The sequence below is a fragment of the Phoca vitulina genome, unplaced genomic scaffold (assembly GCF_004348235.1).
Source record: "Phoca vitulina isolate PV1807 unplaced genomic scaffold, GSC_HSeal_1.0 scaffold4, whole genome shotgun sequence".
Taxonomy (NCBI): domain Eukaryota; kingdom Metazoa; phylum Chordata; class Mammalia; order Carnivora; family Phocidae; genus Phoca; species Phoca vitulina.
The window spans coordinates 63,839,943-63,866,950 of record NW_022589707.1 but is presented as its reverse complement, the minus strand read 5'-3'; the positions used below and the strand labels follow the sequence as shown (position 1 = coordinate 63,866,950).

General features: G+C 38.1%; 2 protein-coding genes across 11 annotated transcripts in view; one reads left to right on the top strand and one right to left on the bottom strand.

The window, feature by feature from the left end:
- Positions 1-7,106, bottom strand: part of KRIT1 (KRIT1 ankyrin repeat containing) — a 34,616-nt gene extending 27,510 nt beyond the window's left edge. The window contains exons 1-4 of one of the 6 annotated variants that reach the window (XM_032402179.1): positions 6,655-7,106; positions 3,530-3,569; positions 3,171-3,299; positions 2,077-2,236 (exon numbers count right to left, since the gene is read on the bottom strand). In XM_032402179.1, coding sequence (XP_032258070.1) covers positions 2,077-2,236; positions 3,171-3,299; positions 3,530-3,550 — 310 coding nt within the window. In that variant the 5' untranslated portion in view covers positions 3,551-3,569; positions 6,655-7,106. The other 5 variants (XM_032402183.1, XM_032402184.1, XM_032402181.1 and 2 more) reach the window with 5 other exon arrangements.
- ANKIB1 (ankyrin repeat and IBR domain containing 1) overlaps positions 1-27,008 on the top strand; it is a 232,895-nt gene that overhangs the window by 80,696 nt on the left and 125,191 nt on the right. For 2 of the 5 annotated variants that reach the window (XM_032402177.1, XM_032402173.1), the window contains exon 1: positions 7,577-7,712. The exons of 2 other annotated variants lie outside the window; for them this stretch is intronic. The gene's annotated coding sequence lies outside the window, so the exon portion shown is untranslated. Of the gene's footprint in view, positions 1-7,152; positions 7,231-7,576; positions 7,713-27,008 lie in introns of those variants that run through there. One more of the 5 variants, XM_032402176.1, reaches the window with a different exon arrangement.

Below are 27,008 nucleotides of genomic sequence, written 5' to 3'. Positions count from 1 at the left end.
AAAATTTATCAGAAGGCCAAGACTGAGGTAGAAAAGACTGACAAATTTGTGGCATCCAAAAAGAGCCTTTTACATGCCTGGATCACCCATAAGGAGAGTCCCCTTTTTAGCTAAGATCAATTTCTAGATCATTTTATTAAAAAGTCAATCTAATAATTAGGGAAAGGATATTCTCTTTGTGGGACTCAGAATGTGTATCAAGGATCTGTAAATTTATGCAGTAACTTATTATAATGTTGAGTTATAATGATTAGAGCCCCAACCATTCAGGCCCTATTGGGGAGGTTACCTATTGGAAAGGTAAAAAATGGTGAATGATAGCTCCAAAAATTATGAATCAGAGGCTTACAGTTCAGCTATCTCTATAGAACAAATACCCAAAATAATAACTTGAATCACAGGATTCAGCCCTATCTCTGCAACAAAAACAGACTCTTTACTGAAACAGATAAACTAGACAATCTCTAGAAAGATTAACAGAAAAAAAAAAACACTAAGCTTTAAAAAAACAAAAAGTAGGCATAGAGAGGTATGCTTTACCTCATTACAACTGTTTTCAACAGCTATTTGACTGAAATTAGCTTTAGCATCTTAATGATAATGTCTGAATAGTGGATATAGTTTATAATTTCTCTACCTTTTAACTGCTATCCACTTCTTATGAGGCTACAGCCTGAGAAAATTATCATTAATTTTTAAACAGTTTCCTAGGCTATATATTACCTAATATTTTAAATGGGGTCTGAACCTTTCAAGGTTAATACTTCAATAATTCAGTTTGGCTCTTTGAAAAGGGTCTTCTTCCTGTGACCAAACAGGAAGAAACCTCTGTTGCCTGGCAGCTTATAGGATTCTAATTCATGAATCAACTTTCACTTAGTTATGAAGCAAGGTTTTTAGTTTCCTCTGTCCTAAAGTAGAGAAATAAAAATAGTAGTTCAAAGATACTTAACTAGAGAACTATACTTCTAGCAAAAGTGATTTGTATTTTCTCTTTGTTTTCAAGCTACTCTTTGGTTTCCCATCTCTGCTGAACAAATCATTAACACTGCAACTTATTTAACTATTTTTCAACTTAAAAAAACATTACAGTCAAGTTATTTCTTTCTTCTTAAAAATTTTTATTTATTTGACAGAGAGAGACACAGCGAGAGAGGGAACACAAGCAGGGGGGAGTGGGAGAGGGAGAAGCAGGCTTCCCAGTGAGTGGGGAGCCCGATGCGGGGCTCGATCCCAGGACCCTGGGATCATGACCTGAGCAGAAGGCAGATGCTTAACGACTGAGCCACCTAGGCTCAGTCAAGTTATTTCTTGAAAGGCTTTGCTATACCTTAAAAGATGTTTTCTGAGTCTTTTTCAAGTTTTCTTTTAAAGATTTTATTTATTTATTTGAGAGTGAGAGAGAGTGCATGCCTGTGAAAGCAGGGTGTGGGGCAGTGAGGAGGGAGAGGCAAAGAATCTCAAGTAGACTCCTCACTAAGTGCGGAGCGGGAGGCAGCTGGATCTCAGAACCCTGAGATCATGACCTGAGCTGAAACCAAGAAGTGGACGCTTAACAGACTGAGCCATCCAGGCACCCGTCAAGTTTTTTTTATTTTACTTTTTTTATTTTTTTAAAGATTTTATTTATTTATCTGACAGAGAAAGACACAGCGAGAGAGGGAACACAAGCAGGGGGAGTGGGAGAGGGAGAAGCAGGCTTCTCGCCGAGCAGGGAGCCCGATGCGGGGCTCGATCCCAGGACCCTGGGATCAAGACCTGAGCCAAAGGCAGACGCTTAACGACTGAGCCACCCAGGCGCCCCTCATGTATGTTTTAAATGGAAAGGAACATAAAAAGTAATTGATCCCCTCCCTTTAAAAAAAAAAAAAAGAAGATTTTATTCTTAAGTAATCTTTACACCCAACATGGGACTTGAACTCACGACTCCAAGATTAAAAGTCTCACAGTAATGACTCTGAGCCAGCCAGGCAAACCAAAAGAAACTGATCTTAATACATTTTTAAAAGTATCTTTCTCTACAAGTATTTAAAGCAAACTGTATTTAAAAAAAAAAACAAGAAAAAAGTTTCCTACCTCTAATACCCTGGTTTGCAGGAGAAATTGGTTTGGTGGTTTCTACTACATAATCCAATATGCCTTGTGTTATTTCACTGTTGCCTTGAAGTTTAGTTTCCAACAAAACTTTCTTTCTCTTTTTTTTCTGTCCTTCAATGGGAACTTCATGCAACAAAATCTTAGATGAGAGAAGTTTAAAGAGAGAAAGTTTAAAATAAAGTTTACTTGCCCTAGAATATAATAAGTCAGCAGTCTTTCTTAACCCCAGCTTCATATTAGAATATCCTGGGAAGCTTTTAAAACAATAGCAATGTCTAGCTTCATCTTAGACCTATTAAATCAGAATGTCTGGGGAGGGGGGCCCTGGTACTGGAAGTTTTAAAGTTCCCCAGATGATTCAACAGTGCAGCCAGGATTGAGAACTAGTAAACCAGAGCACTGCTGAAGCAGCAGCCTCCTGAGAGCCTCTGCAATATCCTTTAATAGGTTTCAGATAACTAACCTTAAAAAAGCAATTTGAGCAAAGTGCTAGAGAAATTAGTTGGAGTTAGGTTAGAGTAGAAGTATTCTATGATGCTTGGAATCTGTTGCATAAAAAAGATAATTGTGTTTTAGGGTTTTTCGGGGGTTTTTTGGCTTCAATCACATCTACTAATATATTTAATACAATTCAGGACTACAGAGAAGTAACTTAATTGCCTAAAACTTTAATTAAAGGTAGAAAGATATTTTAAAATGAACTGTTAAAAAGAGTTCTTTAGGGAAATAACCAAGAACAATATTTACATTGAATTTGGAATGAGCTGACTTTTGCAATTTTTTTTAATTTTTGAGAGCCATTTCATAAATTGTACTAAAAACTAAATCTATATAAGGAAAACTCAAATGACTACCTTTTAATATCTAATAATTTATACCTATCAATCAATAGAAAAATGGTCAAAAAGCATGCAGCAGACAAAAAGACAGTGTTGGGCAGAGATCTAGGAGCATCAATTCTACCTTTTCAAGATCTAGGTTGTCAAGAAGAATTTAGAGGATATGGTAAGACTTTATGTAAATGAAAATGACATTCAATGGTAGCAAATAAAATGTTAGTAAATTGTTCTCACTTCATATGACTTAGCTCTGTATTCCCGAGAATTGAGACTGGCAGTATTCTTTGGACGAATAACAGCAACATACGCATCTTCTATGTTTTCTGGATTTCCCATTGTTTTACAAAACAAACACAGAAATCCCTTGAAATATTAAAAGACATATAATCAGCATAATCACTTTGAAAAACAATTTTAAAAATAACATGTTTATTTTTCAATCTTGGAATATACATACTACCTAAAAGACAAGCTAGTGATGACTGTATCTTAATCCTGAACATTCAAACCCTTAGCTTATAATTTTAAGATTTCCTCTTGGTCCTTTTTTCTTTTTCTGTGAAAGGTAAAAAAATTTTAATGGAGATGCATACTTTTGTATGTCTAAACCGCATAAGAATCTGCCTTTTGGACCTAAAAAAAAAAAAAAAAAGTGATATGATTATAAAATGTCTTCTAAATACTAAGCAAATAATGACCTGAAAGAGTGATTTGGAATATTACACACTTATTTTCCATAAATGACACAAGTAAATGTCATATTGTTAATAGTTTGGAAGCTGGAAATAGGCAGCTGCCATTGACATTCTTTCCAAAATCTTTTGAAAGAACTTTGATATTTGACATGTGGATAAGCTAAAGTATACCTTATGATTTTCCTTGGAGATGCCTACCATAGAGTCAAAAACATGTGGTCAGTGGATAAAATCTTTCTGATGTTGACTTACGAATATTTTCCACTTCCATTACCAGTTCCCTAGGTAACTCCCAACATTTTCTTCCAAATATATATTTTACACACACACACACACACACACACACACTTTTCCCCCAGACTAATTTTAAGAATCCATTGAGGAATTTCCAACAAGCATCTGTATTTCAAGCACTACCTTCCTTGTTTAAAAAAAAGACCTTGTATTGTGAATACACCGTATAACATATGTAGCACGATTACACAAACTTTTTTTTTCTATTAAGCACCTAAAAGAGAAATCAAGTAATCCTTAGTCTTCTAAACACAATTTAAAGCAATCAATTCCTGTGAGGGTCAACTTACAATAAAAAAAAAAAAATCTGGGACAATGCTTTATTAATACTCATTTCTCTGGAATATTTAGTACTGCACAGTACACTCAACTTTTAAAAGATAAACAAATATGATTAATAGAAAAAGGCATAACCATGAGGGTTATAGTATTTTGTTTTTATACAATGTAAACATATCCCTGAAAGATTCTAAAAATTGATTTTCAAGAAATATTCATACTTGAATATTTGAAATATACATATACCCTGTGACATGAAAGAAGAAAACAAAGGCTTAAGTTAGGAAAAGAATGAAAGCTACTAACATATCAAGGCAAAACTGCTAAGGCAGAAACACATGCAGGGGGACTGGAAAAGACAAACTTCAGCTAAAAATAATAGAGAAAGGCAGAACTAAAGTCAGCAATATGTTTAGACTGAGTTTTAGATAAAGGTTCAAGTGACTAAGTATAGGAAATAGGTAGCATTTTGTTATGGCTCATTCTATTCTGAAAAATGCTTAGGCATAAATGATAATGTTCCAAGCAATGAGGCCTTACAAATATGCAGATGTGGTTCTCAACTGGGGGTGGTACCCTACATGGGATCATTTGAAAATATGTAGGGACATTTCTGGTTATCACTATGACTGGGAAAGGGGAGGTGTGCAAATGGCATTTAGTCCCCATGGGGCAGGCTTGTTAACATTTCTTTGCTATACCAGACAGTCCTGTTTAACAAAATGTAAATAATATCTTCAATAAAACCATTTGCTATATTGAGTACTGATTAACAAACTAAAGCCTTTTTACACCAGAGAAAAAGAGAAGATTCAGTATGTGAATATGGGTATTGTAAATTTAATAAGCAGAAGTCAAAGTGGACAAGAGGATTTACCAGTCTGCAACGTGCATGCTAATAGAAATTACCAGCAATGATCGGAAAGTGTATCTTGATAAATAAAAACTAAAAAATGGGACATTATCTTAGGTCTCTGTAAAATGTTCCTGAGACAGAAAATGATCCACCTTCTTCCATCCTTAAGCAATGTTTCTCAATCTTTTAAACCCATGTCAACTTTAAATAACCAAACCAAGCCAAACCCACAAAACCTTTCTGTCCACATAGTTGAAAATCATTAATAAAGCATATTTTTATTCCCTTGATTTTATCAAGCTGTCCTTAAGTTTTTATTGCTTTTGTTTTCTGAATACAACATTGAATGTTTGTAAAATAATGTGAACAGCTAACACCGACAGTGCTTATTATGTGCTAGACACTATGCTAAGTGCTTTACATATATTAATTCATTTTATTCCCCCTAAACTTGATGAAGGTAGATATCATTATCATCCCTGTTTTACAGGAAAAAAAAAAAAAAGTTGAGGTGGAGTAGCTAAGTTACTTGATCTTTCCACATTCTCCTAGAACAATGCACTATTTTAAAGCATTATAACATTAAAAGAGATGGAGACTAAATGTCAGTAAGAATTCCTCTACAGGGATTTGCTGACCATAAAAATCTTTTATTTTTTGCTACAAAGAGAGGAAGTATTAATAAGGTAGAATAGGAAAGAACCATCGGTGCTACTTCTAAGTTAGCTTGCTTTCTCCTTGTCCCTTCAACCAATTCTACTAATCATCACTTATCAGGGTCAACAAGTGTCACTGATAATTTTCAAAGATTTTCTGTTAAGTGACATTCTGTTCTGTAATTTAAGATATTTAATAATCTTCAAATTGCTTTTGAAGGCAATTACAATGAATTTGGCTAATACAGAAGGAACTATAAGTAATACTGGCATTGGGAACCAAATGAAATCCTATGGTGAATACCAAGGTTATTTAAGGTTATTTGGAGGAGCATGATTTCATCCTTAGCATATCTAAATATGCTATATATCCAGCTGCTGCTGTAGTTCTGCAACCCAATTTTAAGGGAACCAACTAATACAGTAGCATGGGGTTAAGGGGCAAAGATCATGGAGTGAATTGTTTTTATATTCTTGTATGAAAACATATCTGTATTTTTGGCATTTCCCCCAAATAAGATGACGCCATCAAAGCAGTTAAGAGACTGTAGATGCAGAGAGAAAGACGCATTTGCAAACAAACTGAAGGCACAGAAGCTCTCCAAGAGAGTGCAAAGGGAATGGGAGGGAGATCCTGAGTCAGGCCAGCTACATCAAAGATTTCTTTTGAAGATAAAAAACACCATGAATAAAAAGCAAAGAAAGCCAAAAGCCTCAAAAGATGGAAAGAAGTGTAGAGGCGAGTTGAACTGGAATGACAAGTTGTGAATCGCTTTCCCTGAAATGACAAAAATAAACAATCTGCCTAGGTTTTTCCTCTGCCACCACCCATCAACGTCCACTACCAGGAAAGGACGTGCACGCCTCTTTGCTCAAAGAGCTGCCACCCCAAGAGTGGCTCTGGCTTCTTCGTTACTAGTAAGAAATAAATTCCTTGCCTGGAGAAACTAGATGTGGAGATAGTTCAGCCTCCCACCTCTGTTTTCTCTCGCTGTAGTCTGGTTCTCGCTCCTCCTCGTCTCACCCGTGAGGGCGGCCGAGCACCTCCCGGGCCGCTACATTCAACTCACTGGGTGGGACAGTCACCTGCGGGGCGGGGTGCCGTCACCGCTTTCTCATTCCTCCTTCCCTTCTGTTTCCCAGCAGCCGGGCCTAACTTCCTGTGACAGGAAAACCCTTGGTGGCCACCAGAAGCCGCCTGGCGTGTTCGGCCGCGCTTTCCAAAACGCGCCTCAAGAGCCCGGGTCTCTGGACTCGGAGAAACTCTTGCCGACTAGTTCTTTATTGTCCTTCCCTCTCCTCGCACCTCAGCACGATATTACCCTCTCCCGAAATTAGGGGTTTCCAGGTCTTCAAAGTCCTTTGCTTTCCATCCCGCCGCTACCGGGGCGAGAAAATCACTTCCGGGTTTACACCCCTTGCAGCGTCGCGGTTGGCGGCGGAAGAGCTTCCGGGTCGACGGACGAGCTGCTGCCGTTCCTGCTGCTTCCCGCTGGGGCTGCGGGCTGTCTGGGGTTGGTGGCGGTGCCTCGAGGACAGGGGTGGCAGCGGCCGGCACGCCAGCGGCTGAGCCGGCAGCGGGGGAGGGGAGGAGGGCGGCCCGGGCTGCGTGCGCGCGCGCAGGGCTTGAGCATGAGCCGGACTTGACCGCGAGGCGGAGGCAAAAGCCACCGCCCCCTCTTCCCCTCCCTTGAGTGAGGCGGCGCGGCGGCCAGAGAGGGATGGGGGGCGCCCGCCTAATCTGAGCCTCGTCGCGGGCGCCTCCGTCTCACGCAGCGTTCCTCGCGGGCCTCTAGTGCGCACCCTCAGCCCCAGCAGCCTCTGCCCGGCGGGCGCACCCGGGCGGGCGAGGAGGGGGCGCCCGCCTGGGTGGGTGGGGTGGGGAGGGTACCTGAGGTCACCTGCTCCGCGCGAGAGGCAGAGGCGGCCACGACGGTGGCAGAACTGCAGAGCTGCGGGGTCCACCCGACCCTTACCCTCAGCCCGGGAAGTAACCGTAAGTCTCAGCTTCACCATACGAGTGTGTATGAGGCTATCTCAACCCTTTTTGGCTCCGAGTTCAGCGCTGCCTAGTTCACGCCCTCACGGGTCTTCCACTAATGTGTCTCCTTCCTCTTGTGGAGGATTGTACCCCTCTCTGTCCCCATCCCTGAACAGGCAACATCCTCTGTCGGTCCCGTGGGGCTTTTCTCCCAGCGAATTTGCAAATCTCAGTGGCGCGTCCCATCCTCCCCAGCCAGATGCATCTCCTTGTCCCTCTGTCCTCAAAGATCTGTGTCCTCCCTCCCTCTCTTTCTCTCTGTATCCCAGACCTCGGAGCCTCCCCCGCCCATCTTTTGAGACGTGGAAAGCCACGGGTTCGGCGGATCTGGTGGGCTAGAAGGTCTTGAGCGGATGGATGAAAGTGCTCTGCATCGTTGTGATGGGTGGGGATAGGTGCAGATAGCTCTGATGGACCTTTATTTTTGCAGCGTCTGCCACCAAAACAAAAGAATGGGTCGCTCCCTGGACCTTCATTCCTCTCCCTTCTTAACTGTGTATAAGCTCTTTTCTGTACATTGCTGTTAGAGTCGCAGGAAATTGGGACTAGAGCTGTAATTAAGCATCTCCTGAGGAGGTTTTAAGAATCTCACAAGCTCTATTCACACGGAATTGACATATTAAACAATCTTGTATTGGAATGAAGACCCATTCCAGAATAGCTTTGCTAGTAGATCTAAGAAATGAATGTAAAAAACAAAGGGCTAATATTTCCAATATGTTTTTATGTCTTTAAATAATTTTTGGTTTTTTGGATTTACATTTAGTTCTTAATTTACGAAGTGTGTGTGTGATGTGGAAAATTTTGTATTGGAAAGTTTTGTTAGTGGTTAAAAAACACTAACCTGATTTTTAAAGATCATCTCAGATTGTATTTGGTAAGATATTATTTTAAGTCGTTCATTTCAGAGAGACTTTTTTACTGATTTAGATCAGCCACCTACAGATGTTACACGCTTGTGCCTATGACCTTACTGCTTCTTAGTTTGAAAAAGGAATTAACTGTGGATATCTTCAATTGTATTTCCAGATTAAAGCCTAGGCATTTTTTCTTTTTGAATTTAGTTTGCTTTTTAAACTGCCACTGCAGAACTTTCCAGAAATTAGATTAAAAAATAACTGTAATGCTGTCAGTGACTGAACAATAGCTCGTAACACGACTTCATGCTGATGACACTTTCCAGGACACTATAGGAAGCAAATAAGTTTTTTTCTAAGATTTTATTTATTTATTTATTTGACAGAGAGAGACACAGCGAGAGAGGGAACACAAGCAGAGGGGGTGTGGGAGAGGGAGAAGCAGGTTTCCTGCAGAGCAGGGAACCCGACGCAGGGCTCGATCCCAGGACCCAGGGATCATGACCTGAGCCGAAGGCAGACGCTTAATGACTGAACCACCCAGGCGCCCGGAAGTAAATAATAATTTAAGAATAATTTTACTCTGCATATTGCAGTTCTTTGTTACTATTCTGTAAACTGTTCTGTAATGTACCTGGTAGCCTTGGTTTATTTTTTTTCTGAAAACGTAGTCATTGTGTTAAGAAACGTAGATATGTTTAATGATGATTTTTGTCGTTGTTTTCAAAACTTTCTTTTAGCACTTGATTTGGAACTATTACTTGATTTGTAACTTCATATTGTTCACAGATTTTAGTTTAAAGTAGGCTCAGGAGATGTAGCCCCAGCTGTCTATCTGGAAGTATACTTTACTGGCTTGTTTCAGAAGCCAAGCTCTGTAAAGAGTTGAGTGTATTATTAAAGGTATGGTTTTGCTTTTCAGAAAATTGATGAGTTTCCAAATGTGAGGTAATTGGCCATAACTTGGAAGAGTCTTTTCTTCCCTCTTCTTCTTTTTTAAAAAGTCTATTGATCCCTGTTATCTTTGGAAGTAGTGGGGAAGATAGCACTGTATTTTCATAATACACTTTTTCCTTTGCCAACTGCACTGGGAATTTTGAGTTTTCAATCTGAAAATGTTCCCAAACCAGGCAGATTATGCCATAAGGGTGAGTTCCAACAGGTGGCTGCTGAAACAAAAGTTTTTTTGGTTACTCTTTTGTACTCCTATAGCACTGCCCACTTTTGAGAGAGCTGATTTTCTTTCTTTCCTCTTCCTTTTCTGGAGTGTGCAGTTGAACTTGTGAAAGTGAAATCTGTGTATTTACAATGTACTTGTAAGTAAAAGTTCAAGCTAATTTGCATATATAAATAGATGGAAGAACTTGAATTAAGCTCATCTGAGTCTCCTTGAGTGGAAGTTAGAAAGATTCCTCAGTGTTTTGGGTACATTTTTCCTGTTTGAGGATGAACACAACATTTATTTAGATGAAATTTCACAATACTTTTCTGTAATATTAGACTTATATGTGACACATTTGCCAAAACAGATTTGAAAGTGGCTCAGTCATTATTTAAAAGAGTCTGAGGGGAGTTTCTGTGCATGGTTTTAAAAATGCTTATGTATTTTATTTCCTTTCTCAAAGTGACTTGCTTAGGGAATAATAATTTTTGGACTCTAAGTTTATTTTTCAGACAATCTCAGACTACCGTTTTTTTTCTTTTGAGTTAACTTACTTTCATACTCAGTTCATTTCAGTAAATCTTTATTGAATGCCTACTGTGTGTGCCAGGCAGTATGTTAGATTCTGGGACTGCAAGTATAAATAAATTACAATAGCTTTCCTCATTGAATTTGCCAGTCTAGATATTTGACTGTGATTATATCCATCTGCCTTTACAGACATCTCTAATAGGTTTTGAAGTCACTTTACTGTATTTGGGGGTTGTTTCGTATCCTTTCTATAAGAATAAATACATTAAATGCCATTTATGAGTGCTTAACTTGTACTAGCCACCATGCTAAATGCTTTATATACATAATTTCATTCAATTCTTACAACAGTCTTAAAGAGTTTTTTATCTCCCATTTAAAAACCACACAGATTCTGATTTATAGTAATGCTGAATGTTGTTTTTACTCGTAATATGCTAGAGAAGATTCAACCTTAAGATTCCTCTGTAAGAAAAAAGTTGTAATATAGTTATAGCAATTTTTAATTCTCTAATAATGCTTTGCATAGATTCTCATTTCATAAGGTATTAATGTTGTTTATTTTCTAAAGCACATGAATTATATTCTATCAATGTAATATTCAGTAGTTGTTGAAACCTTAGAAAAGACAGTTCTGAAGTTCGTTATGGTTAACTGTAATACAGATCTTCAGGCATATAGAACTTTTTTTTTCTAGTTCAGCAATGGGACCAACAGCTTTACTGCATTTCTTCTGTTGCCTGCTTTCTCTCTGTTTCCATACATACATTACATATATGTGTGCATATGTGTGTAAAAACACATGCATACATACCCATGATTATAGTCTTTTTCTGAACCTTTTGGGGCAAGGAGCAGACATGGTGTATTGTCACCTGTAAACATTAGTGTCTATTTTTTCCAAAAGCAAGGCACTCTCTTATATAACCAATGTATAACCCTCTAAATAAAAAAAATAAGCATTGGTACAACACTATTGCCTAGTCCAAAGAACCTATTCATATTTCATCGACAGTTGGAACAATATCTCTTTCTTTTCTGGTCCAGGATTCTATCCAGGAATACATGTTGTGTTTAGTCGTCATGCTTCTTCAGACTTCTTCAACCTCAATTTTCCCTCTTTCACGTCCATGACAGTTTTAGAAAGTACAAAGCCTTACATTCTGTAGGATGACTCTCAACCTAGGTTCATGTAATATTTCCTCATGACTCCAGTCAGTTCATGCATTCCTGGCAGGAGTACCACAGAAATGAGTCTGTGTTCTCTTAGCACTTTGCTTCCAAAGGCATATGATGTCAGCCTTGCCACTGCTGGTGATTAAAACGTCGATCAGGGGTGCCTCGGTGGCTCAGTGGGTTAAGCGTCTGCCTTCAGCTCAGATCATGATCTCAGGGTCCTGGGATCGAGCCCCGAGTCAGGCTCCCTGCTCAGCGGAGAGCCTGCTTCTTCCTCTCCCTCTGCTGCTCCCCCTGCTTGGGCACTCTCACTCGCTCACCCTCTGTCAAATAAATAAATAAAATCTTTAAAAAATAATAATAAATTGGGGCGCCTGGGTGGCTCAGACATTAAGTGGCTGCCTTCGGCTCAGGTCATGATCCCAGGGTCCTGGGATTGAGCCACGCGTCGGGCTCCCTGCTCAGCGGGAGGCCTGCTTCTCCCTCTCCAACTCCCCCTGCTTGTGCCTCTCTCACTGTGTCTCTCTCTGTCAAATAAATAAAATCTAAAAAAATAATAATAATATAAAAAATAATAATAAATAAAACATCGATCATTTTGGTATCCTTTTGTATTTGATCAGTATTTGTGGAGAGGTATTTCAAAATTACGCCAGCATCTTGTTTCTCATCAAATGTCTCTAGTCACTAGCCTTAATGTAAGTATCAGTGAAGACTCTCACCTTAATTAACCACTTCTATGATGATTGCCAAATGATATTACCCTCTTATTTCTTCTACTTGTATTAGTTGGGATTTTATTGTAAAGTGGAACTTTCCTTTCTCCCCCATTTAATTGTTTATTTATTAAATCAGTAAGGACTTGTGGATTTCTATCTTATTTAATTTGTTGTGATTTGTTACTATTATTACTTATTTTGCTGTTTAAATTGTTCCTGATTTAGCCTGCGGGAGCCCCTTCAAGCTGGCTCCTATGCCTATTTATCATGCTCCCATCTCATTCATTGTGCATTTCTGGCAGAACATGCTGTTCCTTGTTCATTCTGTACTTTGCCTGGTCTAGCCCTGGAATCAGCCATTTCTCCAAGGAATCCTGTTTGGTCTTTGTTATTGTTGTTTGTTTTTGTAAAAAATGGTGTTTAAAAACAAAGATTTAGGGGCTTAGTGTGCTCATTGCTACTGGGGTGTCATTACTTACAGGAACTAGGAAATGTATGACTCTGAGTATGGTTTGTATACTCAGACATATGTAACAGACACATATATATTACCTATAATTATTTCCGTACCTGGGTGTATATATTAATTAAACCATAAGTTTGTCCCTATACTTTCAATTCCAGTCTAATACTCCAGGGTTCTTTCTAGCCTTCTTCCTTTCCACATTTATAAATGCCTTCTCTGGCAGTAGGAAACTTGGCTGCACATTAGCCTCAGTGTAATTATCATTTGCCCAGTTGTTTGACTTTCTTCCTCAGTGTGCTACCATTCTCCCTGCCATGGAGACCGTCTTCTACCACCCTGCGTCACTGACTGCTGGGCCTGCTGGCCTGTGCCTTTTTGTGGATCTACAACTCCTGACTAGACCTACAACTCTGCAGCTGCCCATCTCTACACAACACCCATTTATCCTCGCCTCCGGCTAGTTGGCTCACAACTCTGCTGGCCTTCCTAACATGCCCTCAGTGCCCTTTATCCTCAGCCAGCATGCAGACTACTTTGCATGGCCCAGTATTTCATTAGTTTAATTTTTAAGTGTATTTCCAGGGTTTATAAACATACATATATGTGATGAAATGTATACATAATTTTCCCACATAAAAATGATAACATACTATATTAAATGTTCCACACTTTATTTTTTAATGACAATATAGTGTTCCATTGTGTGCATGCGTGTGTGTGTGTGTGTACATCCAGACACACACACACACACCCCTACCTACCTGTGGTGAATGATTAACAACCATAAATTCCTTTCATCCTGGTCCATTCTCCTTTGCAGTGTGGCTTTGCTGCTTCTCTCTAGGGGCATAATCTATTTCTCCATCTCTTGAGTCTTGGTTGACCCTGTGATTTGCTTTGACCAATGAATATGGTAGAAGTGATGTGTGAGATCTGGAGGTTAGTCCTTAAGAGATCTTCAAGGGACGATTTCCGGCAACTGCCATGTAAGGAAGCTGGTCTAGCCTATAGGAGGATGAGAGGTCTCTTGGAAGTGAATCAAGACTCCACAGTGGACAGCATCTACCAACAGACATGAAAGTGGACTCTTGGATCTGCTAGCCCAGCTGACTCTTTAGCTGAATGTACCACAGAGGAACCAGAGGTGAAACCAGCAAAAAAAAAAAAAAAACAAAAACCCTGCCCAGCAGCCTCCCTAATTGTGAGAAATAACATAATTGTTTTGAGGCATTAAGTTTGGGATGTAGCAATAGATATCTGAAACCATATGTGTTCATTTTGAACATCTAGGTTGTCTCTAGTCTATTATGAACAATATTGCAATGAGTATCTTGTACACAGTACATGCTATTTTAATTTTAAGTAATGCCAGATTATTTTTCAGAAATGTTGATATAATTCTTATTGCCATAATTAATGTCCAAGAGTATTTCCCCCACAAACTATCGCTGGTTTTTGTTTTTGTTTTTGTTTTTGCAATAAAATGAGTAAAAAGTTTCTTTTGGTGCTTAATTCTGCATTTCATTAACTTGAAATGCAGAGCATCTTTTGTGAAGTGAAGCTGAGCATCTTTTGATATATTAGTTGGTCCTTTTGATTTTTCAATTCTATGAATTGCTCATTCATACCTTTACTCATTTTTTCCTATTGGATTTTTCCCTTATCAATTTTTTGGTTCTCTTTGATATGTTATCAATGTAATCCTTTAGCTTTCTTTGCCAATATGTTTTGTCAGTCTGTCTTTTTTTTGGTCTTAGTTTATGGCATCATTTGCCATACATTTGGGTGGGGGGTATTTCATATAATCATTTGTGTCTGTCTTTTTCTCTGTGGATTCTGCTTGTTCCTGTCTTGAGAATATCTCTCTCCTATATTAGGTAATATAAACTTTTTTCCTAAATTTTCTTCTAACTTTGTATTGTCTTAGGAATCATGTTCAGTTGCTCTAGAAATCCAAAAAAGAGTGATATAAACAAATTAGGGGTATCATTTTCCTTAAATAATGAGAAATTAGTGATAGGCCATCCAGAGCTGTTATGGTGCTTCCACAATGCTGTCAGGAATTCAGGCTCATTTGTCTTTCTTTCAGTCACCTTTTGGTCCCAGGTGGCATTCCAGGCTGAGAAATAACTTCCTTCTGTTTTTTCTTTCATCATTCATTGCTCTGCTTGTTTTAACTGAGGATCAAATCCAGTTTGGTGACTGTAACTTCTGGGGGATGAGGCCAAGACAAAGCAGGTCCCCCAAAATAGCAAGTTCTTTTGAAATATTTTCTCTGTTCTTTGAAAATAATAATACTGATTTTGCTTTCTGTTTCATAATAAACGTATGTGCAGAATAAGGCCCCAGAATCTTTCTCTTTAACCCATTAGGCAACTATGGGCATTTTTTCAAAGTTATTTATAGGCATACAGGGAAATAAACATTATATTCTCAAATTGGAAACTAATGATTTTTTTTTTTTTAAAGATTTTATTTATTTGACAGAGAGAGACACAGCAAGAGAGGGAACACAAGCAGAGGGAGGGGAGAGGGAGAAGCAGGCTTCCCGCTGAGCAGAGAGCCTGATGCGGGGCTCCATCCCAGGACCCTGGGATCATGACCTGAGCCGAAGGCAGCCGCTTAACGACTGAGCCACCCAGGTGCCCTGGAAACTAATGATTTTAAGAACATAGGACTTTATCCTTATGTTCAATAAATAATATTAAATAAAGGCGTTTTATGTACCAGTAACTATGGTAAACAGTGGATATAAAACTCAGTATGATGTGACTCTTGTTATCAGAAAGTTTACCAGATAATTGGAGAAGCAGATTAAATATTTCATTATAATATTAGGTGGTAAATTGACTGTTATCAACTTAGGGAGGCAGGACATCTAACTGTGTTAGTTGAGGGTTGAGGAGCTATGATCAGGGAACTTGATGGAGAAAATGGCTTTTAAGTTGAGACTTGAATGACTTGTAGGAGTTAGCCTATTAAGGAGGAGCTTGTTAGGGGTATGGGAAGAACTTCCAGGAGCTTTAGTAATTCAGACGTGGGTCTGAGTTGTAAGAGATAGGCTGGGATAAGATAAATTCTGGTTTGGGCAGGGACTTTTCCTTAATTCCAGGGGCTGGAAGCCTTGGGAAGGTTTTAAAATGGAACTGGGCAAGATCAGATTTGTCTTTTGATAAAGGTAAGCTAGTTGTAGTTGGTGGGAGGTGCTTTGGGTATGGGATCTGGAAGCAAGGGCACCTACTAGGTAGGAAGTTTATGTGATACATTAACATCTGTTCCATATTAGGAGCGACTGACTGGCTCAATGGGCAGAGTATGTGACTCTTGATCTTGAGGTCGTGAGTGGTTTTTTTTGTTTTTTGTTTTTTTTAAGATTTTATTTATTTATTTGACAGAGAGAGAGAGTAGAGACAGCGAGAGAGGGAACACAAGCAGGGGGAGTGGGAGAGGGAGAAGCAGGCTTCCCGTGGAGCAGAGAGCCCAATGCGGGGCTCGATCCCAGGACCTTGGGACGATGACCTGAGCCGAGGGCAGAAGCTTAACGACTGAGCCACCCAGGCGCCCCAAGGTCGTGAGTTTTGATTCCCATGTTGGGCATAGAACTTACTTTAAAACAAATAATAAAATCTATTCCATATTAGTTAAATAAATATTTATTGAACACCTATGTGAATATGATGTGGGTAATACAGAATTATATAAAACATAGTTCCTTTTCTCAAGGAGTTTATATTTTAAGATAACTAAAAATAAATATATCAACAATATGAGGCAGTATACTAATATTATGGTTTCTATCCTATAAAATGAGGGCAAGTAAGGACTAGAATTAAAACTCGAACCCAGTTTCATGGCTCCAAAGCTCATATTCTTTCCATGTGGAAGGCTGTGCTACCTTCCACAGCACTTATTTCCCCTTAGCTTATTTGATTATCAGTATGTTGCTTGTAAGTTACCTCAGAACCCTTGTGAACTAAGATTAGAGGACAATTAAAATGGTTTTCAGCTTGGAACACAAAATATCAAAGGAGCTACACTCTGGCTTTCTCCAGGCAGTCTCCGTGGTGAATGGAGTATAACCAGGAAGATAGAAATGTTGGTTAGAAAAATTGCCACATTATCTGAACAAAACAGTTGTTATAAACAGTCTTGAGATTTGTTTCTGGGAAATTTAGTATTGAACTGATAGGACAGTGGAGGACAAGACTCTGGCATGGCATGACATAAGAATACAGTATATAATACATATAATGTACAAAATGTGTGTTAATCAATTTTTTATGTTATCAGTAAGGCTTCCACTCAACAGTAGGCTGTTAGCAGTTATGTTTTGGGGGAGTCAAAAGATATATGTAGATTTTTTACCGTGTAGGCTCCAGCACCCCAACCCCCATGTTGTTTAAGAGTCAACTGTAATCTTCTGAGGGTTTTTCTTGCTCTGAAATGTGACTTGACATGACATCTACAAAATTACTTGAAAAGTTAGCATATGATATTCTGATTGAAAAAAAATTATCTTTTCTATAGAATAGGGAGGACAAGAAAGGAAAGATAGAGGTTGCATTGAGAACTTGGTATCATAGAATGAAGAAAAACATTCTCCAGAAACTCGGAGGGAGGTGTTACTTCTGATTTTTTTAACTATTTACAACTTAGAACGTGGGTTAAATGCCAGATACATAAGGCAGTCAAAAGTGCAAAATAATAAGGTTGTTATACTCAAGGATTATAGTTTAGTAGCCTTTTCAACTGATGCTCCTTGAGAAAATTGAACCTTAATGTTCTGAGCTAGAGGTTCTCAAAGTTGAGCATGTATCATAATCACTGGGAGGGCTTGTTAATACACAGATTGCTGGCCCCACCCCCAGAGTTTCTGATTCAGTAAGTTTGGGGTGGAACCTGAGAGTTTTCATTTCTAATACTTTCCCAAGTGCTGCTGATGTTGCTGGCATCTATTGTGTGAAATTAATTTATTTCTCCCTTAGGCTTCTAAAATAGTACTAGTTGTATAGAAGCACTTGGAGAATTTTAAAAATTGTTCTTCAAATCATTTTTCTGTGTCCAGAGTTCTTTAGATGAGGAACTCTGATGGGGGGAGATAAAATGAAAGAAACTATAATTCCAAACCTTATCTTAGAAGGTAAAAACACAGTTGCGTGGACACAGGAGGATTAATAGGTGCAGATTAGATTAAAGTTGGAAAAAATAGGGTTCAGGTCCATTTAGTTAGGAACTTCTCTTATCCACCTGCTATCTAGAATATGACTTAAAAGAGAACTCTCTTCATTTGGAATTTTGTACCCTTAAACCTAGGCAGCATCAACTACATGTCAAGGACCAGTTTTCAGTAGAGTATGTACCATGATGTCAGTATGCTGATGTATAACCTAAAAGTCATATAGCCTAGGGGCACCTGGGTGGCTCTGTCAGAATTCAGCTCAGGTGTCCTGGGATCCAGCTCCACATCAGGCTTCCGGTTCAGTGGGGAGTCTGCCTTTCTCTCCCCCTCTGCCCCTTCATCTGCTCATGCGCACATTCGCACTCTCTCAAATAAATAAATAAAATCTTAAAAAATAAAAATAAAACTCATATAGACTAAAAGTCTCCATGATTCCTTTCACCACCTTCCTTTTTCATACCCTTTACTCCTTGATGTCATTTATGTATACTTCTTTCTCCCTAATTGGGTTTCTGGCTTCTATGTTTTTGTATCCTTTTTAACATGTATATACTAAATAATTTATCAGTCAGTAGTCTCCATTAGATTGGCTGAAGAAAATTTTCAACATTTTAAAATCGGGAAAATACTGTAGAAAACGTCATTGGCTTTATATCTTAATATTAAATTGCTTACCCAAAAAGCATACAATCTATACATTGTTAACTTCCAAACTGTATCTCCAGCCCAGACCTTTCTCCCCAGCTTCACACTTGTATAGCCTACCTGACATCTTGTTGGCCTCTCAAATGTAACAGGTTCAATTTTAAGCGGATCCCCCACCTTCCTTCCCACTTGTACTTTCACCGCCTGCAGTCATCCCCTCTCTGTAATGGTCATTCCACCCTTCCAGGTGCTCAGGCCAAGAACTGTGGAGTCATTCTTTTTTCTTCTCCCTCACTCCCACTTCCAGTCTATCAGCAAATCCCATCCTTACCTTCAGAGTACATCCAAAATCTGATCAAGTATCCACCACCTCCACTGCCACCTCCCAGATCCAAGCTACCATCAACTTTTACTTGGATGACCACAGCCACTTCCTAAATAGTCTCCCTGCTTCTAGCCTTGCTGCCACTCCTGTTAGTCTTCTTAGACAGCCAGCCAGGGTGGTCCCGTTAAATATGTCAGGTCTTTCATTCCTCTCCCAGAAACCCTTTAGTGGCTTTTCTTTTTTACCAGAATAAAAGCCTAGTGATTTATGATGACCCTATAAAAGACCCTGAACAGTCCATTTGCCCCCATTACTTCTCTTGACTTTATATCCTACTCCTTTCTTCCTCACTGTACACTACGATAATACTGGCCTCCTTTCTGTTCCTTGAATGCATAGGGCATGCTCCTTTCACTGGCTTTTTACCCTGCCTGGAATACTCTTTCCCCTAAGTATCACACGGTTCACTACTTTACCTGTTTTACTCAAGTGTCACATTCCCTGATCATCCCAAAACTCCATCCCCTTCTTGGCTTTGTTATTATAACACCTTACCTGAATATATTGTAAACTCCATGGGGACAGGGATTTTAGTTTATTTTGTTTTTGTTCTATTTCCCTACATGCCTGGCAAATGGTAGGTGCTCAGTAAATACTTGTGACATGAATTTATGACTTTATCTGCCTAGAGGAGTATGCCTTTCCTTTGAGAAATGCGTCCAATAATCATGTGCTTCTAGCATAGGCTACCAATCTTTGACTTCTAGCACTTATTATTCTACTGGTCCCTCTTCTAAAAATGATACATTCCATGCTTCTCTTGTTGAATTTGAAGTTACTGTTTGATTTTTATTGCAACATACAATTTGCATAAATTGTAATTCCTAAGTTCATATATTATCTTGGGAAATAATTAAGCATTTTTTAATCCTCTGTAAAGTATATGAATTATTCATTGTCATTGAATGTGGTGTTTCCCAACAGTCATAGTGCTATTTTGGTATGCATGTTGCTTTTACGTGACTCTGTATCATGATTTATAACTTTATACCATAGCCAAGAAAGGTCAGTACCTGTTTCCCCTTGTAAACCTGGATTGAGAGTACGTGGTCCTGTTTTGATTTTTCTTTCTTTCTTTCTTTCTTTTTTAAAGCTTTCATTTATTTGTTTGTCAGAAAGAGAGAGAGAAGGAGGGAGAGAGCACAAGCAGGGGGAGTGGGAGAGGGAGAAGTAGGCTCCCTGCTGAGCAGGGAGCCCGATGCGGGACTCGATCCCAGGACCCTGGGATCACAAGCTGAGCCAAAGGCAGACACTCAACCAACTGAGCCACCCAGGCATCCCCCTGTTTTGATTTCCGAGAGTTTTGTAGGTTTTAGTGTTTTTTGTGGAGCCAGTGCTTCATAACTACCTTTATGGGATCACGTAGGTCCCACAGACACTCCTTGCTCTCTTACTCATTTTTTCTGGGCTCAACAAGATTTGACTTTTATGTACTTGTTATGGAAGTCCTACACTTTGGATTTTTCATTTCGGATATTGTGCCCTATTGTCGGGTCATGTTTGGAATCATGGAATCATTTGAATCTAGCTGATAACTTTTTAGTCTGAAATCAGAGTCACTGCAGCACTTATGTTCATCCAGTTGCCGTTTCTTCAGGATGCAGGAAAGCGTAAGTGGCTCAAATCTCAATTCTTCGTATCTTTTTTAGGTGTTAAATTCATTTAGGTGTTAAAGGTTGTTATATTCCTATGTCCTTCATTATTTCATTAAGATATGTGGAATATAAAATGAATTTAAAAACATTAAGTCAAATACATAAGACTCAGTTTCTTGTTTTCTGATATTGGAGAGTTTCCAGTCTCAGACTGCGGGTGGCTATGATTTGGAAAACAGGGAACAAACATGAGGAAGTCCTTAACCTTAATTATATTTCATTGCTGTGGCAATAGAATGTAATAGAACTTAGTGCTAAGATTCACTATCGGTAGCTAAAAATATATAAAGTATAAATGAATTCTTTCTTTCAGATGCAAACCAATACTTGAATGTCAACATGTAGTAGTTGGGGCTTTGCTGAGAACACAGATATTGCTACATAGCTTAAGACATCCGTGGGGGAAAAAAAGCATAGGTTCAAAGATACACATAAGTTTATCCATAATAGTGGACACATTAGAACCAATTTAATGTAAAGCAATGGAGAATGGACTAAAATATTATCTGTCAGATTTTGATGTTATTAAAATTATGTATTCAAGGGATATTTAATCAAATGAAAAATGCTCATGATAAAACCTAAATACAAAAGAAAGAAGTTCCAATTTTATTATATGCCATGATCCAGTTCTTCACTTAAAAGAAGGCTCTATACATATAAAAAACATGCCAGTGTGTTTATTGTGATTATTACAGGGTTTGAGGATTATAGTGATCTTTTTATTTTATTCTTTATACTTTTCTATTTTCTATACTTTTCTTTCCAATTTTATGCTCTCTGTATAATCTTAAGTATTTTTAAAGAAGGAAAGAAGTTTTTAGAACTAGATATAGCTATGATCCTAGGCAAGTTAGTAATAACAATGATGACTACATTATATTGAGTACCTACTATTTAGCAAATATTGGAATATATTTTATGTATTTTTGTCATCCTATTTTATTATAGTCCAGCAATGGAAGCTTAATTATCTACTTTTACATATTAGGAAAGAGTCTCAAAACTTTCGAGTAGCTTATAAGCTAGTAAATGTTATAGCAGGATTCAAACTGAAGTTTATACAGTTTTCTAAATATACCAGAAGGCCTCTCCAAAATAATTTAACTCTCAAAGCCTGTGTTTCTTTACTGTAAAATGTAGGTGGAATTGTTGTGCAGCTTAAATGACACAAGGTACATAAACCACAGGACAAGTTTTTTTCCATGAGATCTTCTTATAGTTATAGCCTTCTGGCTTTTTTTTTTTTTCCCAGTCTGCTTCTGCACATGTATTATTTAAGCTGTTGTTAAATATTTCCATTAACAACATTATCTGAAATTTAACTCTATACAGTAAATCTGTAAGTTGCATTTCCTTTTTTTTTTTTTTTTTAAGATTTTATTTATTTATCAGAGAGAGAGGGAGTGAGACAGAGAGAGAGAGAGAGCACAAGCCAGGAGGTGGGGGAGAGGCAGAGGGAGAAGCACTCTCCACTGAACAGGGAGCCCAATGCAGGGCTCGATCCCAGGACCCTGGGATCATGACCTGAGCCCAAGGCAGACGCTTCACCCACTGAGCCACCCAGGAGCCCCTGTAAGTTGCACTTCTTCAAAGAAGAGCAAAATCAATCCATTGATTAGCATTTTGTTTTTATAGTTTTAATGTTTATATACTTCAGTTTTGCAGTCAGTTTTGGAAGTTTCATTTTCATGAGAATCAGTGGTACTTTGTTAAAAGGGATAAAGCTTAGGTTTTTCACCTTCCTTAAAAGATGTTTTAAGAAACTTGGTGGAGGGTGTCTGTGTGGCTCAGTTGGTTAAGCCTCTGACTCCTCATCTCAGCTCAGGTCTTGATCTCAGGGTTGTGAGTTCAAGCCCCAACATTGGCTCTGCACTGGGCGTGGAGCCTAGTTGGAGAAAAAAAAAAAAGTTTGGTATTTTGTTGAGTTTGGAAGGCTCTCTGTTCCTTGCCTGAGTTCTGAACCGGGTGAGAGGTCAAAACAGTAAACATACCCAGTTTTTTTCTCTCCAGATTTTTTAAAGTCCCTGAGGTAGATAAGGGACCAGTTGCCTTGCAAATGGAGGAAATCATTAGGAATGGAGGGAAAGTGTACTCTCAAAACCTTTTTCAAGTTTTGTACTTTTGTTTAGAAGTTAGTGTAAAAGGCTGCTGAAACACCTAAGTTTGGTGAATTGAGTCTAGCTGATAGCTGTTATTGTCAGCAAAATGGATGGATGGATGGATGGATGGATGGATGGATGGATGGATGGATAGAGTTTGCTTACTGTGATGTTCAGAGTTACACTGTTGCTTATGGGTACATTAAACAACTTCAGAAAATCCAGGATAAGTGTGATTTCAAGTATTACATTTTAGGCTCTGTATTTTTCTCCTCAAGTGTCTTAATTTTGGATTTAGAAAATAGGGATACTCTTACCTATAGGAAATGCAAAGAAGTATGAAACTGTACTTAAACCAGAAATTTACATTTTTGACTGATTAAAAGAAAAATTCCTTTAGACAATGATCATACAGATTTTACTGTATGTTCTAGCTACTACATAGTTTTCTGTTATATGATTAACCACCATTTATTTTTCTGTTCTGCTGATAAATAACTAGATTATTCCACAGTTTTAAAAAACCAACTTCAGGAGCACCTGGGTGGCTCAGTTGTTAAGTAAGCATCTGCCTTCGGCTCAGGTCATGATCCCAGGGTCCTGGGATTGAGCCCCACATCAGGCTCCCTGCTCCGCGGGAAGCCTGCTTCTCCCTCTCTCACTCCCCCTGCTTGTGTTCCCTCTCTCTCTGTGTCTCTCTCTGTCAAATAAATAAAATCTTAAAAAAAAAAAAAAAAAAAAAACAACTTCAAATTGGTTTTTCCTGGAAGAGAGAGGGAGGGAAAGACTTGTGGCAGTGGGGATACCTAATTATGTGTTATATCTTTGAAAAATAAAGAGATTTGAAACAGTTATGGAGGAAAAGACATTGACATTATAGGCAGGAAGTAAATTAATGTCTTGTTTAAGATATCTTTATTTACCCTGCAGTTATGAAGATGTTCCCCCATATTTTCTTCTGAAAGCATTATTGTTTAACTGGCAATTTCACATTTAGATCTGCAATTCATACTAAATTTGACTTTTGTGTGGGATTTTAGGTAGGGTTCAAGATCCTTTTTTGTTTCCCTTGCGTATACAATGGGCCAAGCCTTTATTGAGAAGACCATTCTTTAAAGGAGGAGATTTTTTAACGATGGAAAATAACAGAATATGTTTGCTTGTTGAAAGGTGATCTAGGCCTACATGACTTTCTAGATTCTGGGGAACTGATGGCATAGGAATAGGATAAGTAAATGAAAGAACATAGTTTCTAAAGGGGAAAGAAACATTTTTGCGAAGGAAGGGATCCATAGCATATTTGTCTCTGCTTTGAAAGGGATGCACTCTCATGCTAAGAAGAGAAAATGAATGCAAATGCAAGTTGGTTTATAAGCTTGACTATGAGAAGATGAAGGAGTTCCATCTGTGTGTTCTGCTTTGTTCATGAAGTAAGGGTGTTGAGATGGTAGGTGTAGGAGGGAAGGGTTGTGGAGGATTAAAGAGAAGTAATAAAGTATGAAAGACCAAAGCCCAATTCATTCAGTTCTTTCTTTCTCTCTCATACCTTCAAATTCTGTGAGAGAGAGTTTGATTGGTTAAGTTAGTCACTATTCAGTATAGAGTCCCCTCTTTGGGTATGAAACTCTTGAACCAGGCCTTGTAATAGGCAACTAGCTTGCCTGAAAGGTTCATTTTGGATCAGATGTCCATCCTTAGTCTTAGGTATCTCTAGGTCAGTGGTAATGGGGGAAACACACATGTCTGTCTTTTGTTCAGAAGGAAGCACTTCTTTCTTGGTCCCTCCAACAAAAGTCCTAGATTTAAGTCAGTGATCCAGTTTGGATGACATGAACAATGGCTGTGGTTAGGTGAGTAGAAAACTCATTAGCCAGATTTGCTCCTTATGACCTTCTGCCCCCTAGTGGAGTCAGCCCCATCTGACTGTGTCTTATCTGTCTTGACTGTGACGGAAGGGAAAGGTTTCTCTAGAAAAATTGGATTGCTCTTACCAGAGAAGGATGAACAGCTGCCAGGGAAATAAAAATATATTGGAATTTAATGGAGAAAAGTATTCATAGACCCTTGATCTTTAAAGGAGTATAATAGTCTCTTAGTAAATGCAGTGAATTAAGAACTGAAGCAATTCTACTGTAAAAAGCTTTAATCTTGTTTTAGAATTTGTCTTCACTGTTAGTCAGTGACTTTTGACTTAATAGCAAAACCACCACAATGGAGTATGGATATTTCCGCTCAGCTTGCATCTCTTCCTTCTTTATCTTACATTAGGTTTTTGTTGTTTGTTTGTTCAAAGGATTTAAGGAAGAAATACCCTTCATTATTAGACCAGCTTGCAGTAGGGTATTTGGGGAAGGACATTACTCTAAAGTATAAAGTACTCATCGCAAGAAGATACGTTTGCACGCATGGCAATGAACCACACAGTGTTTGCCAGACTTAATGTTTGACTTTAAGCACAAAGAACTTTGGAAATTGTTATCTTTCATCTTACAGTTGAAATACTTACAATACCATTACGTGTAAGATAGTTTAACTTTCTTCTGAAATCTCTTCCATAATAGCATCTTTTTAAGATTGAATCAGTAGGATAGCATTGGGGGACAGGAAAACAATAAAATGTCTCCAGATTCTAAGCCAGTTTCCTTAAGTTGAGGGCTATAGTTATTTAGCAGTAGAAGAGTTTGGCTTTCACCAGGTATGTGTATGATTCTGAAATGATCTTTCATTTAGAAAAAGGAAGTAGAACCAGATAGAAAAACAAATGTTTTTGTATTGTGATTTACTCGGTAAGTAAGAGAAAGGAAGTAGAACTAACCACATAGAAAAGTATCTTTGTATTATCTTGTGCTTTGCTTGACACATAGTGATTGTTCAGTAACAGCATCTAAATTTGTAAAGAATGGGTAAATATGTGAATTTTTTGAAAATCCTTTTCCTATTAACATTTTATTTGGTGGGATCCTGTAGCCCTAGTATGGGCAAGAATTTTTCTGACTTGATTCTGCATAAACCTAAGTCATCTAGGTTCATTGATAACTTTCCAAGGTGTTAGCCATCATCACCCAAAATATATTGGTTACATCAGCATCGTATTCTTTTCCTTTCCCACAACTGAAAGCATTTCACTATCTTTCTTGCCTAACTACAATTTCCACTCTTAACTGTGAATAGTGAGCCAAAAAGACATTTGAGGAACGTGTGTACCATAATAGACGTAGGGGAGTCCAGATGACTTTTCCATAATTCAGAGAACAGAAGAAATCTTCTAAATTTAATTTTTAAATTATCATATAGTAATATTGACTTTTTTGGGTATACAGTCTAACATGTTAACACATACATAGATTGGTGTAACCACCATCATAATCAGGATGCAGAGCTGTTCTGTCACCCCCAAAAAACTTCTTTGTCCTATCCCTTTATAGTCTTACCGTCTTCTACCCCTAACCCCTGGCAGTCACTGATCTGTTCTTCACTGTAGTTTTGTCTTTTTGAGAATGTTGTATATATGGAATCATATCGTATGTAACCGTTTGAACCTGGCTTCTTAAACTCAGCATAATGCCTTTGAGATTCATCCACTTTGTAGCATTTCATTTGTTGGGTAGGTGATTTGTGAATATTTTCTCCCATTCTGTAGTTTGTCTTTTCAGTCTCTTAAGAACTGTCTTTTGCATAAACTATCACTTTTTTTCTTTTATAGATTATGCTTTTGGTGTCTGTAAACTCTACTTTAAATTTCAGCTCATGAAGGTTTTCTCCTGTGTTTTCTTCTTAAAGTTTTATAGTTTTTAGTTTTACTTTTAGATCTGTGAACCATTTTTAGTTAATTTTGTGTAAGTTGTCCTTGCACCTTAGGTTATGGTTCTGTTCTTTTCCTTTCTTTTCTTTTCTTTTTTTTCTTTTCTTTCTTTGTATGTGGATATCTAGTTGTTTGAACACCACTATTTAAATAAAAATCTCTCTTTTCTCTGTTGAATTGCTTTTGCACCCTTGTCAAAAATGAATTGACCATATTTGTATGAGTCAGTTCTGGACTTTTGTTTTCTGTTCCATGAATCGTTTTTTCTTTCTCTTTGCCAGTAGCACACTGTCTTAATTATTATAGTGTTAGAGTAAGTCTTAAATTAGTATTTTTCCTACAGCTTTATTCTTGAAGAACTGTTTTTAATTATTCTAGTCCCCTTGCTTTTCCATATAAATTTTAGGATTAGCTTGTTTAAATCCATAAAAATTCCTGCTAGGATTCTGCTAGGATAATTCCTGCATTAACGCTGTAGGTCAGTTTGTGGAGAATTGACACTCTAATTCTGTCGAGTCTACAAAAGTTTTTAAAAAGACTAATAATATTCATAGAGATGAAATGTTACATCC